Consider the following 16466-nt stretch of genomic DNA (forward strand, 5'->3'; position numbering starts at 1 on the left):
TCATCCATCAAACCAACAATTATATTCGAGAGGTTTTCAATTTGGTAAAATCAAGTCAAAAAACATCATCATTATGTGGTCTCTTATTTTTTTCCAGAACTGTAAATACAGATTATTCAACAACAGAAAGAATGTCCAATAAGTGCTAATAGGATGCTGTGATATCCATGAACTCGAGTTCAGAATCAAAATAAATGGAGGATTCAAATAGTAATGGAGCAATATAAGGATAAATGGACTGCTAAGTAAGTAGAGCAACAGATAAATATATCCAGAGAAATGTGGTCTGGCCATGTCCTTAAGCTCAGAACTGAAACAAAAAAAAATACTGATTTTAAAAAGAAATAAATAAACATATATTGACCAGTGTCCAGTTGAAAACTGAACTAAAGATAAAAAAAATGGGTGAATAAATGTAGAAAAGTGAGGCTGAACCATGTTACAGCAGCAAATGTAAAGGGTACAGTTTTGCTCTCTGCTCAATAACACCAGCTCTTTCTATCAATAAACAAAACACACTGCGTACAATATTCTGAGGGATTAACAGTAAAAAAACAGCATTAGTTCATTATCTCAGAATCAATGGAAGTAATGCTGCAGGGGACAACATATTGATTATCCAAGCTAAAGAGAGTGTGAGAAGACATCAAAGTAAAATAGTAGGTCAGCGGTCTTCCTCAAGCATGAATACAAACTCATATTAAACCAGAAAGCAGACAGAAAAAATAGTTTTTTGAACTGTATTTTTGCCAGAATAATAAATAAAATATATTTAGAGTTATTAATAATACTGAAATTATCCTACACTATATTTTTACAGTACTGTACTGTTACTGCATAGATTTATACACTGACTATAAACTTATGGGATTAAGCCTGTCATGCACTGCACAGCTTGATTTAGGGCGTCAGCATATCTTTCATATTGCAAGGACACAAAAAGTATGCCTTGTGCGGCATAAAATGCGCAAAAGACATGTACTGATTCTCTTAGTTCTCTGAATCATGGGTGTGTTTTGGGTGTAATGTGAAATAAACAATGAATAATCAATGTGTCACTTTCTATTTCCTTTAAGAGCCAGGTGTGCTCTGACTTTGGCGGATTGGTATTTTAACAGCGCAGCGCTTCCGAGCTTTTCAGCAGAGGATACTGACCTGCGCGTTCATGCTGTGATATTTAGCATTCTGTTTATTGTTGATGGCAAAGCTAAATCTGTGAGGGTGTAGGCGTGCTGAGAGTGCACTGCGCACCTGCGTTGCCAAGATAGCAATGAACGTCTGACCGTTGTCTGTTGTCAGGGTTCAAACCAGTCAGTGGTACGCCTGTATTTACAGCCACCAAGATAGCAATATGCCAGAAATGCCTAAAAACAACTCACTTCCAGACCATCACACCCATTAGCGTAGATTAATTTGTAAACTCCTGCTTTGAGTGTTAGATAGAGCCCAGTGGCTCTAAAGTAATTGCAATGAAAAAAATTATGTTAAGGCTACGATATGTCACTAATACAATGATAATTACATGAAATAAAATAAACGTAAAGTAATATGTTATGTCAAGGCATGGATTTGAAACGGCCACACCTGTATAAGTTATGAGGTGTTATCTTGTATGTAAGGGTTGGAGACAGGCCAACATGTTCATGGCAAGGCATGTGAATTTGATAAAGAAGGCCCCACATGCATATTCCACAGGTCAGTGCACTGTTCATTAGCTTCTACAAGTCAATGAATAAATCAGGTGTGTTTAATGAAGCAAAGAAAAACAACGTTGTGGAGCTTTGGGTCAATAATGATAACCTGATGTCTTTGATTCGAGTGATACCTGTGGTTTGGTTTCCTCTTCGTCTTTGTAGAAGTAGAGTTGATCAGTACGGAGCACAAACCACCGCAGCTGCCAGTTCTTCATGATGCTGCGCTGTTTCTTCAGCCAGCCCGCCTTCACTGCCCTCTCCTGAAGGCTCGGGGAGGACGGCCGGCTGGAGCCCCGGGTCAGCTCTCCCATCACCATGCTCTTAGACCTGGCTGCATACAAAAAAACAGAGAACAAAGAACAAATAGATCAGCCAGTTAGAAAACTAAACACTACTTTATTGCATTCAAATTCCCCTTCCTAGTTTCTTTATCAGCAAACAGGAAGCACTTTAGAGTCATCTGTATTGTTGCCTATTTCTGCAGAATGCAAATGGACTTACAAAACATTACAGAGCTGATACAAGCATTTTTTCCTTAGCACTAGAACAAGAATAAGACATATCTCACCTATTCTACATTTAGTCAGGCCTACAAGGAATGAGGAAGACCAATATATAGTTGTGTCTAATTCATAGAGTCTGATTTAATTCTGTGATATTATTTATTATGGGTACTATAATAATGTACTACGACTACTAATTCTACTACTATTATGGGTGATGACAGGTAGTATACCGGGGTATCAAAATTGAGTCAAATTTCTGTACTTGGCCAAAAAGCTTATTCATTTATGTGCATTTAAGGTCGGGGACACTGTGGAAGAGCTACTTTTTTTTTTTTTCATAATTTAATTTCATTTTTTTTTCCCAATTTACACAGCCGATTACCCAACCCACTCATTAGGACTCCCCCTATCACTAGTGATGCCTCAACACCAGGAGGGTGAAAACTAGCACATGTGAAGTCAGCCAGCACCTCTTTTCAAACTGCTGTGATGTAGGATTGCCAAGTAGCATCACAGCACACTCGGAGGAAAGCGCAGCGACTCGGTTACGATACATCAGCTCACAGATGCCCTGTGCTGCAGAAATCACCCTTTGGAGTGATGTGGGGAAAGTGCGCCATCTACCCACCCAGAGAGAGCAAGGCCAATTGTGCTCTCTCAGGGCTCCGGTAGCTGATGGCAAGCCACATGAAGAGGATTTGAACCGGCAATCTCCTGATCGTACTGGCAGCGCTTAGCTCGTTGGACCACTCACAGCCTCGGAAGCTCCAGAACACAGTATTGGATACGGAAGGGAAAAAAAAATTGAGATGGTGTTTAAAAAAATGTAAAGCCAAAGTTCAAAGTTGAAGGTAACCACAAAAATTCACATATTATGGATGGTACTCTGCCTGGCAAAAAAAAAAAAAAGATGCCACCACCAAAAAAAAAAAAACGTCACACACTAATATTTCGCTGGACCGCATTCAGCATGCACAAAATGTTCTCCAGCACATCCTAAAGATTCTCAATGAGGTTAAGGTCTGGACTCTGTGGTGAACAAACTGTGTGTATCACTCTTTCACAATTCCAGCCTGATAAATCCTGGCATTGTCATATTGTTGCTGAACCTAGACCTGACCAACTGCAGCAACCTCACATCATATGCTTAGTTAAATCCAAGTGGTGTCTTTTTTTTTTTGGCCATGCATTGTAAAATACAATCGTTTGAGAGGAACATTTCGTATGCAAAAGAAACAGCAGCAGCAGAATTCATGGGAGGCTTCAGGGAGTAAGAAAAAAACAATCAGTCTTCCCCTGCCCATCTATTCCATCCCCTTCAGCTGGGGGAGGCAGGCTGAGGACATCAGCATTTGAGAGCAATATCAGGTTTCTTTTCTCCAGGTCTTCTGTCCAGCGGACACTGCCATGCTCTGACTCTGTGCTTCTTTTCGTATTCGTAAAGTCACAATTGCTTCTTGTGGTCTCCGGTCATAATGGCCATTCCGTAGCCCGAGTCCATTTGTCTGAAGGAGGACTGCAGACACTGCCAGAATCTCATTAAATCACTGTGGGTAATGGAAGCCTCATCAGTGTTAGTGTAGACCTCTCTGCCCAGGGGAAACGAGGAGGGAGGGGGGAAGTGAGGGAAGCAATCCTAAAATCACTCACTCCTTAAAACACCAAGCTTCAGGGACAGTCCCATTGCTGTCTCTCCTCATTAGCAATAAAATGTAAGGCCAAAACCTGCCTGCCTGACAGCCAGCCAACCAGCCAGTCATTCAGTTCAAGCATTTACAGGTTCTGAAGAAAAAGCTAGATCACATGTTCTTTTATCCATTTTTATCTGCTTGTCTGCTCATTGCCTTATGAGCTAAAAATAAGGGACGCCTGGTGAGGGCTATGCATATTTCATTGATGCTCATATTTTAGGAAGACAGGAGTTCGTACTTTGTATCTGCTCTGACTTCATGTCCTTGCTGCCTTTAATATGATGGCATGAATATTTTATTTTAGGCATTAATTTAACAATTAATCTCTAGCAGTTGCTCGCAGTGATCAAACACCTAGGACTAAAATAGTCCAGCAGAGGGAGTGCCATTACAGAAAAGAGGCAGAGAGAGTGGGAGAAAAAAAAGTTTGGAATGAAGCTCATCATCATTTCATGAGGACACCTTGAGGATGGCATGAGGAACAGCATGATAATGAATACTGCATGGCTCTGGGCTAAGTTCTGCTGTTGTTCTTCCTTCCCAGGAGTCAAGACATTCTGCCATTCCACATTAGTGCTAAACAGGCTTCAGATACGTGCCGGGTCCACTCTGGTCAGGCTGCTGGAGAGGCTGGCTAATGCAAAAAAAAAAAATAAAAAAAAATGAAGGCCTTCTCATTCCACACAGGGGTATGTAGAGTAAGGCCATGCTGGGAAATGCACGTGACTCATGCACTTTTCGTCTTTTTTCCAGCTGAGCGAGAACAGTCAAGGTGGTCCTGCTTTCACGACAGGTAGTAAATCTCATCTCAGGCATGTACATAAATGTCTATCTGCCTTCTCCGAACAGCAGAAGATTCCCAGTCCCTGTAATGACCTGCCGTGGAACAGCCACAGGGGGAAATAAAGATGAGTGTTCATGGATTGATCCACAACCAAATGCATCAGCACGTGGAGCTGTCTCCATTTGTAAGAGCACTCGTCCATGTTTGTTTTACACAAATCGATCACATAGCCCAAGCCAGTGGAAATGATATTGAAATTATATTACACCTTGGATTTACAGCCCTTATAAAGACAGACAAACACACATAAACTTCATATAACTTCTTATGAGAAATTGTCTTCAGTGTATTCCCTATAGATATCCGTTTACTAAGCCACATGTCCAGCTGTCATAAGCACTGTTGGCAGACAGGTTGAGGTTATGCATCATTAGCAGTGTGTGACAGCTCGAACATGACATGGCTGCATATCAGACTATGTACTTAATTATGAATAAACAAGCTTCAGAGGGAACACACCCGCACTGAGAAAAAAAAACGGGTAATGCACTGAATTAGCTCACATCTAAAATATAAAATGATTAAATTAATGAATCTGTAACAAAATAAATAGTTCCAAAACTAGGGATGGGCGATATGGCCCTAAAATAATATCACAATATTTAATGGTATTTTCATGATAACGATACTCTTGGCGATATGACAAAACATATTTTTTTAAAAATCCAAAATACACTACTGCAACAAAATTAAAATAAAATGTTATTATTGCATACAATATTGCATATGATAGGGCACACCCTAACTGAGATATTAAAAAATACAAGTGTATCAGATTTGTAACAGAAGGCAATGATCCAGAATGTCAGGATCCTAATAGTGCACTCCAAATATCTCAGTATATCCAGGATTCAAGTAAAATGAATGATACTGGACAGATATAATATGTCTCTATTAGATACAGTATATAATGGGGAATGAGTATAACAGTGTAATATCGTTCACGATATTTTAAAAATGTTGGCGATACATATAGCGTATGATATGATATGGCACACCCCTACTAAATGACAGCATGCGTGTAAAATGGTTACCACATTTCAATAAAAAAAAAACACTAGAAAAAGCTGTCTGCCCCACCCCTTCCCTCCAGATGTGAAGCACTCGGGTTTCCAGGTTGCAGAGACAGTACCTACATGAACGATTAAAAAAACACTAGAAAAAGCTGTCTGCCCCACCCCTTCCCTCCAGATGTGGAGCACACTCGGGTTGCCAGGTTGCAGAGACAGAACCTACATGAACGAGCGCAAGATAAGTTCAAAGTTGGTTATTTTTGCAAAGTCTCTGCATGCTAATCTATATGTCTGCAATATTTTAATTACTTGCACATTATAAACCAGCTCATTGAAATGTTATAATATAACGGTCAGCTAGCTCGCTTGATGCACTGATGGCTGCGTTAGCCAAAGCTAAATCCCACTGGTCTGAAAATACACACTCTGGAATAGGTAGTTATTACTTTACAGTTCCTCGTAACATAATTCTCACTTCAACAGATAATGTAGCTTAGTGCTTAGCTACACTTTCAGGAGAAAATTAGCCAACTCAACATCTGTCTTTTCTATTATTTTATTTCAAATGTTTTATCCCATTTTCTCCCTAATTTACACAACCAATTACCCAACCCACTCATTAGGACTTCCCCCATCACTAGTAATGCCCCAACACCAGGAGAGTGAAGACTAGCACATGCCTCCTCCAAAACATGTGAAGTCAGCCACCGCCTCTTTTCAAACTGCTGCTGATGTAGCATTGCTGAGTAGCATCACAGCTCGCTCGGAGGAAAGCCCAGCGACTTGGTTTCCGATACATCAGCTCACATCCTTTGGAGTGATGTGGTTAGAGAGCGCCATCTACCCACCCAGAGAGAGCAAGGCCAGTTGTGCTCTCTCAAAGCTCCAGTAGCCTCCTTCTAAGCTGCCAATATTACTTGCTTTTTTTTTTTTTTTTTTTTTTTTTTTTTTTTTTTTACATTGGCCAGCATTTAGCTAATGTTCTTTCTGCTGATCCAGTATGCTTACTTGCTTCTATGGCTGCATAACAAAGTGTTTGCTTGCTAATGTGTTCCATACCTGGCATCCTGGGGTGTGGAAATAGGACTGGGGAATGGGTAGTGGGAGGGATGAGAGGCTAAAACACAAACACATATCTATAACAGACAACTTAATGAAGAACACCTAATTCACCTGGAAAATATGCATAATATGTATGCACCTGGAAATTATTTGTGTTGTTTTCGACTCAAGTCAAATGCATTACTTTAGTTCAGCCAAGTACAGCCAAGGCCCAACCAAACCCACTGTCTAACAGCTGATCCTTATTTCCATTCTGTGCGTGTGGGGGAGCTCCAATTGAAACATATCACTGTAGAACAAATGAGATGTGACCCGGGCACTCCGCTCAGCATGCTAAAAATGTGCTAGCTGGAGTCTCTGACATGGCAGGTAAAGCCAGAACACAGATCAAAGGTGACATACATGCATGCTCCATATGCAGGGTGGCAGGGAGGCAGAGAGAGGCAGTGTTAAGGCAGAGGGAGGAGACAGCAAAGCAGCGTGCTTCAGCTCCATTCGCCTGTATTATGTTCCACAGCAGGCAGTGGATCAATCCGCAAATAGCCTTTTACAGCCAGAAAGCATTAGTGCTGAAGCAGACAAGCAACCACGCCTGGACCCTGCATTCAGGAGCTGAACTGCACTCAGCACGGGACCATGCACTCATGTCTCTATGAAGGGAACTACTGGTTATGCACTACTGTCCTATACACTATACAACACTAAATGCCTCTGAGGAGGGGTTTATTTGGCTTTTTTGGATGTTTTTCAACTGTGTTTGGCTTTTCTTTTTTTTTTGCATTGTGTGTCCAGTGATTATGACACTCCTTTGCATCTCATGTAGCTCTTAGCAGAGCAGGTTTCGTACCATCCTATTGTATCCTACTGTAGCTAAGTTTGACTTTCAGCTGTTTTAGCTGATTTAGTGTGTTAGTGTGTGTGCGAGAAGCTGTGCTGTAGCTGCAATTCGTCACAGAATGGAAAAAAAGAGAATGGAAAGCATAGGCAATCTGTTTCCACTGAGTTGCATGAGTAGACCATACTTATATATATATATATATATATATATATATATATAATGTATCTTGATGATATTATAATATATTTAAATTGAGCATCTTTTAATGATGATTATGATAGTTTCACAATTCTTCTTTGCATGCACATCTCTGTCTCAGAAGAGAGTTGCTCTCCACTTTTGCAGTAAAGCAAATGATACCAAAGTAAAAGTAACACACAGCTGAACATCATTTACTTTCTTATCACACACTAACATAAAAATTCATATTAATTTGAGTTGAAACAGAGGTTAATAAGCACCCGGGCAGCGGTGTCTAGTCTGAGCCATGCAGAACTACTGTCCTCTCCACTCCGGCATCTCTTTTTCTTTTCAGCTTGAAGGAGATGAAAGCAGCACTCTCAGCAGAAGCAGTGCAAGAGGAGTGCAGTGAGGGAGTGCAGATGCTGCTGCTGCTACTGCTGCTGAGGATGGGAGTGGATGGAGAGAAGCTGAGAGAGAGAGAGAGAGAGAGAGAGAGGAAGAGAGGAAGAAGAGAGGAGCAGTGCAGTGCTTACCTCTCCTCGTCTGCCTAATCTTGGGGCTTAGCATAGTGCTCATCGCTGGGCAGTGCTCTTGTCCATCCACATGTTTGGATCACCACTAGACTCTTGTCCACTGCCTCGCCCTGTTGCACCTTATCTTCCAGCTTTGGGCAGCATCCCTCCCTCCCTCTCTCTTTCTCTCTCTCTCCCTCTCTCTCTCTCTCACACTCTGCACTGTCTCTCCCTCCCTCTCCCACACTCACTCATGTCCCACTGGCCCACTGCTCCAAGCCTTACGTTTCACAAGCCACGCCCACTCTCATTATGCAGCTGGAGGAGAGAGGGACCTCATGTGTGCACACACACACACACACACACACACACACACACACACACACACACACACAGACATACACATGCACATGCAGGCTCAGACCCACCCTTACCCATGATGCATTATTTATCCCCCCCACCACCACCCAGATGATTTTCACTCTGGCCCGACCATTAAAGGCCTGGATGATTACTGTCAATAATTCAGTGAAGCAGAAACAGAAGGGTCTCTGCCATTTTCCCTCACTCCTTCCTTCCTCTTAATTGGCTCTGTGGTCTACGGTTGCTGGTGTCTGCGTCTGCTGAGCTGGGTGTGGGCACGCATCCCTGTGCGCATCCACCAAACTTCCCTGTGTCTCTCGTTCGTTTGTTTTTTTTTGCCCAGCTTGTAACCTATATCTGCATTACTCACCGCAACCCATGCTAAATGTCATTTACTAGAACTGTCTAGCGGGATAATGTATGAATTATTGAGTGGTCTTATAAGCTGTGATATATTGCTAGGGTTTGGTGATCAAATCCTTTTATCATTCTGGCCGCCCACAGTTTCTACATGGTAACATTACATTAATTGTACTGACATAATTAATTGAGCCATTCTATTTATTAAACGTTTCAGTCTTTTGGGAGAAACCAGTTATTGGTTCTTTTTTATGTGGATTTTTTTTTACATTTAAAAACTAAACTGTGCTTTATTTATAACTATATTTCCTCATTTGCAAAGGCAATTACAATAAAATACACTGCCTGGCCAAAAAAAGATCTTGCAGCACTGATGATGGTAGAGTCTAACCGCTGCACAAACCCTTCTCCAGCACATCCCAAAATTCTTAATGAGGTAAAGGTCTGAAATCTGTGGTGAACAATCCATGTGTGAAAATGATGATCTCATGCTCCCTAAATCACTCTTTCACAATTCCAGCCCCATGAATCCTGACATTGTCATCTTGGAATATTCTTCCTGTGCCATCAGGGAAGAAAAAATCCATTGATGGAATAACCTGGTCTATATTCAGTATATTCAGGTAGTCAGCTGACCTCATTCTTTCAGCACATACTGTTGCTCAACCTAGACCGGGTCAACTGCAGCAACACCAGATCATTTGCTTACTTTTTTTGGGCCAGGAAGTGTAATTTACAATAGTAAAAAAGGAAACTGATTTCTCCAAAATGTGAGAATTTGTAGATATATGGCTATTCCTTGAGAGGAACCACCCAACAATGATTTCAGAGTTTAAAGCCTTATCCGGGATTAGTTTCTCAGGGAGTCCTGGGGTAATTTTCTCTTTTATTGGGGTTCCTCTGTAATTTTATTCCTGTCCAGAATGACCATGTATGTGTTTGAAAAACTTACAGGCTGATCTCCATGGTCCTCTGGTAATATTTTTTCCGTCTGGACTTACATCTCTGCGTTTCATCAGCTCACGTTTAATAAAATAGCTATTTGTCCACTGCCATGCACCGTAATTACACTTTGGGCGCCCGTTTCCACGGAGATCCACATAAACACAACAGCGAGTGGAAATGAAAGAGCTACTGAACGCGATGTCATGTGACTGAGAAAGCCAAAAAACTTGCAGGTCCTCCTGTTTTTTTTCTATTAGAGTTTTATCACTGAGTAGAAGTTTGAAACATTGTCCCCCTGAGAAACTAATCCCATCTGGAGGTTAAATAACATATTAGTAAGATATTGGTGAATGAGCTCCATTGTCAATTTAAGGTATGGATTCAGCAAATCCTATATATATATATATATATATATATATATATATATATATATATATATATATATATATATATATAAAATGCTGTGTAACCATGTGTCATACATATGCAATGCATTACTCATCAGTGTTTTAGTGGCAGCCTAAACATAGCCATACATTTTCTAAGGTTCCTAAAATATGAAAGGAGAAAAATGATTTTTACCTAAAGGCTTCCTTTGCCTCTCGGGTCGCAGAATCTTTAAGCTGTTCATAACTGGAAATGGTCCATCCTCATGCTCCTCCAGCACACTCTGAAGGTGCTGCCCAGTGGTGTCCGTGAAGGCACTGGAAGAGAATTAACGGTTAAGCAGTACACTCCTTCTCCTACTTCCCAACAAGACGTCAAATGAAAAGCATTCAGATAATTCAGCTTTTCAACACAGAAAAACAATTAGATTAAGTTGCATCATACAAAAGAATGTCAGCCTGTGACCAAAACAGAACAGCAGGCGCAGCACTGAGGAGAAGATTCCACAATCATGAGTCCAAGAAAGACAAAATCACAATGCCACCACCATGTTCTTAACCCCTATTCCACCTACCGAATCAGAGGCTTTGAATGATTACGTCTTGATTGAGCAGTTTCCATTAGCACAGGGAAAAAACAGCTTCCGAAGGCTGACAAGAGTGAAAATGAGAAAGTGACGTCCAACACATGAATCCTAAACAACGCTTGCTACATTCAGAAAGACATCTCAGGAAGTGATGACTGGCAACAGAGAAGTGAAACGGCTTAGATTTAAGGCTAAGGTTCCCCCTTATTATCCTTTATTTGATGCATTCCCACCAGAACATGTTATAAATAAATTTGTAGCTTTTTTGCTTTGCGTTTAAAATATCAAATTCATTGTAGATCATTAATATATTAATTTATTTTGATATCGTAGCCAAAACTTGCTGCCAAATAGTAAAAGTATCCAAAGTGCCACTCGAAACTGTGCAAAACAGAATCTGAGTGTTAACCGTGTCCAGATGGGGCATCAACTTCTCTGGGCTCAAAGGCATCTGGGATGGACCATCACACAGTGGAAACATGAATTGTGGTCAGATGAATGAGTATTCCAGATCTTTTTTTGGAAGCATTGGATGATGTGTGGTCTGGACCAAAGATGAAAAGGACCACCCAAAGTGTTATCAGTCATCATGGCCAAAAGTCAGTGTCTGTTATGGTATGAGAAACATTTGCTGCCTTCATAATGACATCTTTTATGGGTTGTCCATGCATTTTTAACAAGACACACATTACAAAGGCATGGCTGCGGTAAAAAAAAGAATACTGGACTGGCAATCCTGCAAAATGAAACACTTAATTGCTTTTACTGCTATCCTTGTGACAAAATGTATTTTTTTCCCATTTTCTCCCCAATTTAAATGCCCAATTACCCAACCCACTTTTTAGGACTCCGATACATCAGCTCACAGACGCCTTGTGCTGATCAACATCACCCTTTGGAGTGATGCGGATAGAGAGTGCCATCTACCGACCCAAAAAGATCAAGGCCAATTGCGCTCCCTCAGGGCTCCGGTAGTCGATGGCAAGCTACATGAACAGGATTCGAACCGGCGACCTCCTGATCATCACAAAATGTCTTTTAAATGTTGCAAGGAATGCTACACTGCTTACCATTCCACATTTTTTGTAATGCTAAAATGAATCAATATCAAGAAATGAAATTAAGTTGACTAGACAAAAATTTAATATCTTGGGATTATTGCGTCTACAATTAAATAAAAGGTTTTTTTTTAAGTATTGTTCTGTTCCAGCAGTAATTATATGCTTTCTGGTAAATGCTGCAGCAGCTGGTCTTACAGGCAGACATGTGAACTATTCAGAGCAAATGAACCCATCACAGGCAATTCAGGCAATGATCATTTCATCCACTAATGGACACGGTGCGACTGAACATGCGAGATGTGCCTGAGATGCAGTGTTTCATATAACGACAGATGTTATGACTCCAGAGCAGTGATTCACTGCTACAGCGAGAGTGTCTGTCAGCTGATGGGAAGATAGATTTCTTCCAGTCATAGGGTAACGCTTCCTCAAACAAGCACTTTAACCACATCACTTTTTTATCTCATTATGACTGTGAGCTCAGTGCAGTCCATATAGCAGCTAAAAAGGCTGTTGAAAACCTTAAGCTTGGATTGCTATGACATTAAAGGAACACTCCAGCCATTTTCATCTCAGCTTCTTTCATCACATTTGTAGTAAAGCAGCTGAGTCACAGTTACACAGTGAAAAACATTAGATCAATTATAGTTAAATAAAAAACAAAATAGGATCACTACTCTTAGCACTCACTGTTGAGTGAGCGAGTGTTTGTGAGATGCTGCTGTTGTTGAGGTTTGTTGTGACATTTTCTGTTTTTCTGGACTTTAAAAAATCTAAATTAGTACAGCAACACCCTCAGAGGAGAATCTTGATCTTGTCTTACTTGCATGATGTTTTGTGACAATGCTGTGATAAAAGTGAAAAAGAAATGAAAAAATATCACTCTCTAAGTAAATTAGGTCTTTTAGCATCAAATGTTCTCTCAGCTACAACTTTTTTGAATTTATGTAGATGTGCTAGACTGACTGCTATATGCTGTTTTGAACTATATAAACTGTTATTTCTGTTAATGAACAAGTGGTCAATTGTTTGTGTGTAATATTTTATGATTAAAAATATTAATCACAATAACTTGCAAGCTAAAGCCTATATACACTTGCTGACATAGTGAAAACATATATATAATATATTTATATATATATATAAATATTACAATTTGAGTTTTGGTTTCTTACATAATCTAAAAAGATATCTACCCTTGACTTGCCTTTACGTAATTTAAGCCATAACCGTTTTACATTTTTTCACACCTTGCTTACAGGTGAGGGTAGCCCTAAAAACGTAGTGGGTTGAAGCAGAAAAAGATGGCAAACTGCAGTAGCACATCCAGTGCACATCCAGTGCACCATATTGAATGACAGGTGCAAAAATCCAACAGGTGCAAAAAAAAAAAAGAAGAAACAAACTATTTACAAGAAAAGAAGCAAAAAGAATCAACATTTCTCCTTCACATTGGCTTAAACTTCAACCAACCACACCTCTGGACAAACTAGGAAATTAACTCTTAAATAGGCCACCACTGGTCTACCAAACCCAGGCAAAACCAAGTATTTTCCTCTGCAGGGGAATACACTAATGAACTAATTCACAATAAATTAAATAACCACAGAATTAAAAAACAAAAAATGTTCAAATTTATTACTGGATAAAACGTAGGTCACAACCCTATAAAATAACGAAAGTCAAAAGAAAAGAATAATTAAAATATTATGAACCCCAAAGAACCCCTTAAATGGTATGGTCCAAAATGGAACCTACTGAGCATGCCTCAATTTGCTCAGACACTATTTAGGGGCACCCAAAAGCAGTGTTGCCAACTTAGCGACTTTGTCGCTATATTTAGCGACTTTTCAGACCCTCTAGAGACTTTTGTTGTAAAAAAGCAACTAGCGACAAATCTAGCGAGTTTTTGCGGTGTTACTGGAGACTTTTGGCGACTCTGAGATAAACACGCGCTCTTCAGTTCCTGTCCTCCGCGCTGCAGCGGGCGCTGCCGTGAGCCCCGCCCACAATACTCACAGTGCAGTCTGACTGTCAGAGCACACACACCGCTCCACCAACACAATGCAAATGAATCGCGCGTGCCCATAGCCGCCGCTGATTGACCCCGCTCTGTATTTACAGAGCAGAAGTATAAATATTAATGTGTCTTCAGTGTGACACGAACAGAAATCCCTTAATTTAACTCACTTTGTCTCAATCATTCACTCACCTCATTCTCCACATAGCCTGTCACTCACCTCCTCCACAGTGTCTGCATCTTTATAAAAAGCTAAATATCTACTGAACCATTGAACAATTTGTCTATGATAGGTTTAAAAATAAAGAAAACTTAAGAAAACGAAAAAAAAACATGGCAAAAAAATAATTTATGTAATTCACCTAAAAATGAAGTTACTGTTAAAAAGTGACCTCCTATTTAAAAAGCAACAGAAGTTGTTCATTTGTATTATTTCTAACACATTTATGGTGTTTTTACTCACTTTTTTCTCTCCCACAACCCTAATCTTTTACAGCAGGGGTGTCAAACTCATTTTGGCCGAGGGCCACATTGGCATATTGGCTGTCCTCCGAGGGCCAGATGTAACTTATAAATGTAATAAAATGTAACCAAATGTAATATATGTAAATGAATGTAATTACTCCTTAATGTTAAATAACTCTCAATATATTATTTATTCAATCAAATATTACAGTTGCATGGAAAAAATGTTTGCTTGTTGCTCTATTAACATAAATCCTTTTAATTTGTCATGTCATGAAATCCAAAAACTCCATCAATCAAGAACCAAACTATTCAAGTGAATAGAAATGACATCAAGTTATATTAACTTTGAAATTATTAACTGAAATAAGGCTTAATAAATATAAAATCAAAAATTGTGAGCTGTAGAACATAGCATTTCCTCAGATTTAGCAGTTCCTCATCCAACCACTAGTGGGAGCTGCAGCAGCAGCACCACAAGCCCGCAGTCTTTGCTTAGTCAGAGCTGCAGCCCAGCCACGGGCTACAGGGCTCAGCTCAGCCAGTCTGGAGCGTTTTTAAAATTTTTAAGTTCTTCTGTGTATGAAATAAAGATTTTTGTAACCGAATAATACAGCTCTCTACAGTTCATCTTTCAGCCCAATCAGCTAACAGCAGCCGTTTAGAGCATGAGTCACTGCTGGGATTACATTATAAACAGGTCAGTTATCGCGCTGCTAACCTCAGGATGTTTATAACTACGGAGTTTAGTGGACACACCACGGCTGCAAGGTTAGACTGTTGAAGGCTACTGAAGACTATTAAAGGCTATTGGAGGTTATTGAACGGGTTATTGAGGGCAGAAATCAGTAAAGGCTGGTTAGATAAGTGATTCACGTCCTCGTACTTTGCTGCGGTGAAACTGCGACTAGCGCTGTCACAGTGATGTTTATTAACGTCATTAAAACAGATTTTGTCAGCTATTGTCTTATAAATGTTTACACAGAACTTATATCTCTCCTAAAAAGCGTTTATTTTGGTCAGTAACACTCTTCGTAACACAAAAGGCATACCGGTCTTTCGCCTTGAAGCACAGCCGTCCGTCTGCATCAACTTCTCTTTTTCTGGACATTATGGGATAAACATTTATATGTCTCAATTCCACCCGCGAAGTTACACCTTCCCTCCGGCAGGGTTTCCACATCAATGACTACACTGCCGTGTAGTGGCAGTAAGCCGTAACTTTGCGGGTAATACAATCGACAAGCATTGTGGGAAATGTATTTTTTGGTCAAAGAACGCTTCTGACTTATTTATTATAGACACTAAGATCTTACAAGCTCTCGCGGGCCACATAAAAAGACGTGGCGGGCCACATTTGGCCCGCGGGCCTTGTGTTTGACACATGTGTTTTACAGCTTCAAAAACATGTATTATGCAAATTAGGCGATGACGTCATTTAGCGACTTCTAGCGACTTTTAGGACAGCCAATAGCTACTTTCTTTATTGAGGAGTTGACAACACTGCCCAAAAGCAATATTTGGCTCTTTACAAGAGCAGGGAGGGAAAATGGAGCAAAAGTGAGTATTAAGGGTATTCCTTAGCCATCTCTCAATCTGCATTCTGTTCTTGTGGTCTCTAGAAAATGTCATCAGTCCGGCCCAAATACTGTTACATTTAGCAGTTAGCCAGGAACACTACAAATACCCAGATGTGCTTGCTCCTCCCACTTTATCAGAGATGCATGAAAGATGACGTATGTGGACTTCTTACAGTCTGATATCCAACAATTCTTCCTGTAAATAATACTTTGTTAAAATAGTACAGCTGTGTGACAAAATACAGTTTGAAGTTATTTTTAGGTGAGAATGTAGTGGTTTAGACTTCAGATATGTGGTTTATTTGTTAAAAAGTGGTAAAAATGTAAAAAAAAAAAAAAAAGTGCCCTGAGAGGGT

At 40.1% G+C, this 16466-nt stretch overlaps 1 protein-coding gene across 2 annotated transcripts in view; it reads right to left on the minus strand.

Annotated features, from left to right (window-relative positions):
• arhgap22 (Rho GTPase activating protein 22) overlaps window positions 1–11098 on the minus strand; it is a 46970-nt gene extending 35872 nt beyond the window's left edge. The window contains exons 1-3 of one of the 2 annotated variants that reach the window (XM_022684789.2): window positions 10973–11098; window positions 10594–10715; window positions 1826–2025 (exon numbers count right to left, since the gene is read on the minus strand). In XM_022684789.2, the coding sequence (XP_022540510.2) occupies window positions 1826–2025; window positions 10594–10715; window positions 10973–11019 (369 nt within the window). In that variant the 5' untranslated portion in view covers window positions 11020–11098. Of the gene's footprint in view, window positions 1–1825; window positions 2026–8364; window positions 8601–10593; window positions 10716–10972 lie in introns of those variants that run through there. The other variant, XM_022684790.2, reaches the window with a different exon arrangement.
• Between the last annotated feature and the right edge of the window lie 5368 nt (window positions 11099–16466).

The sequence above is a fragment of the Astyanax mexicanus genome, chromosome 7 (assembly GCF_023375975.1).
Source record: "Astyanax mexicanus isolate ESR-SI-001 chromosome 7, AstMex3_surface, whole genome shotgun sequence".
Lineage (NCBI taxonomy): Eukaryota > Metazoa > Chordata > Actinopteri > Characiformes > Acestrorhamphidae > Astyanax > Astyanax mexicanus.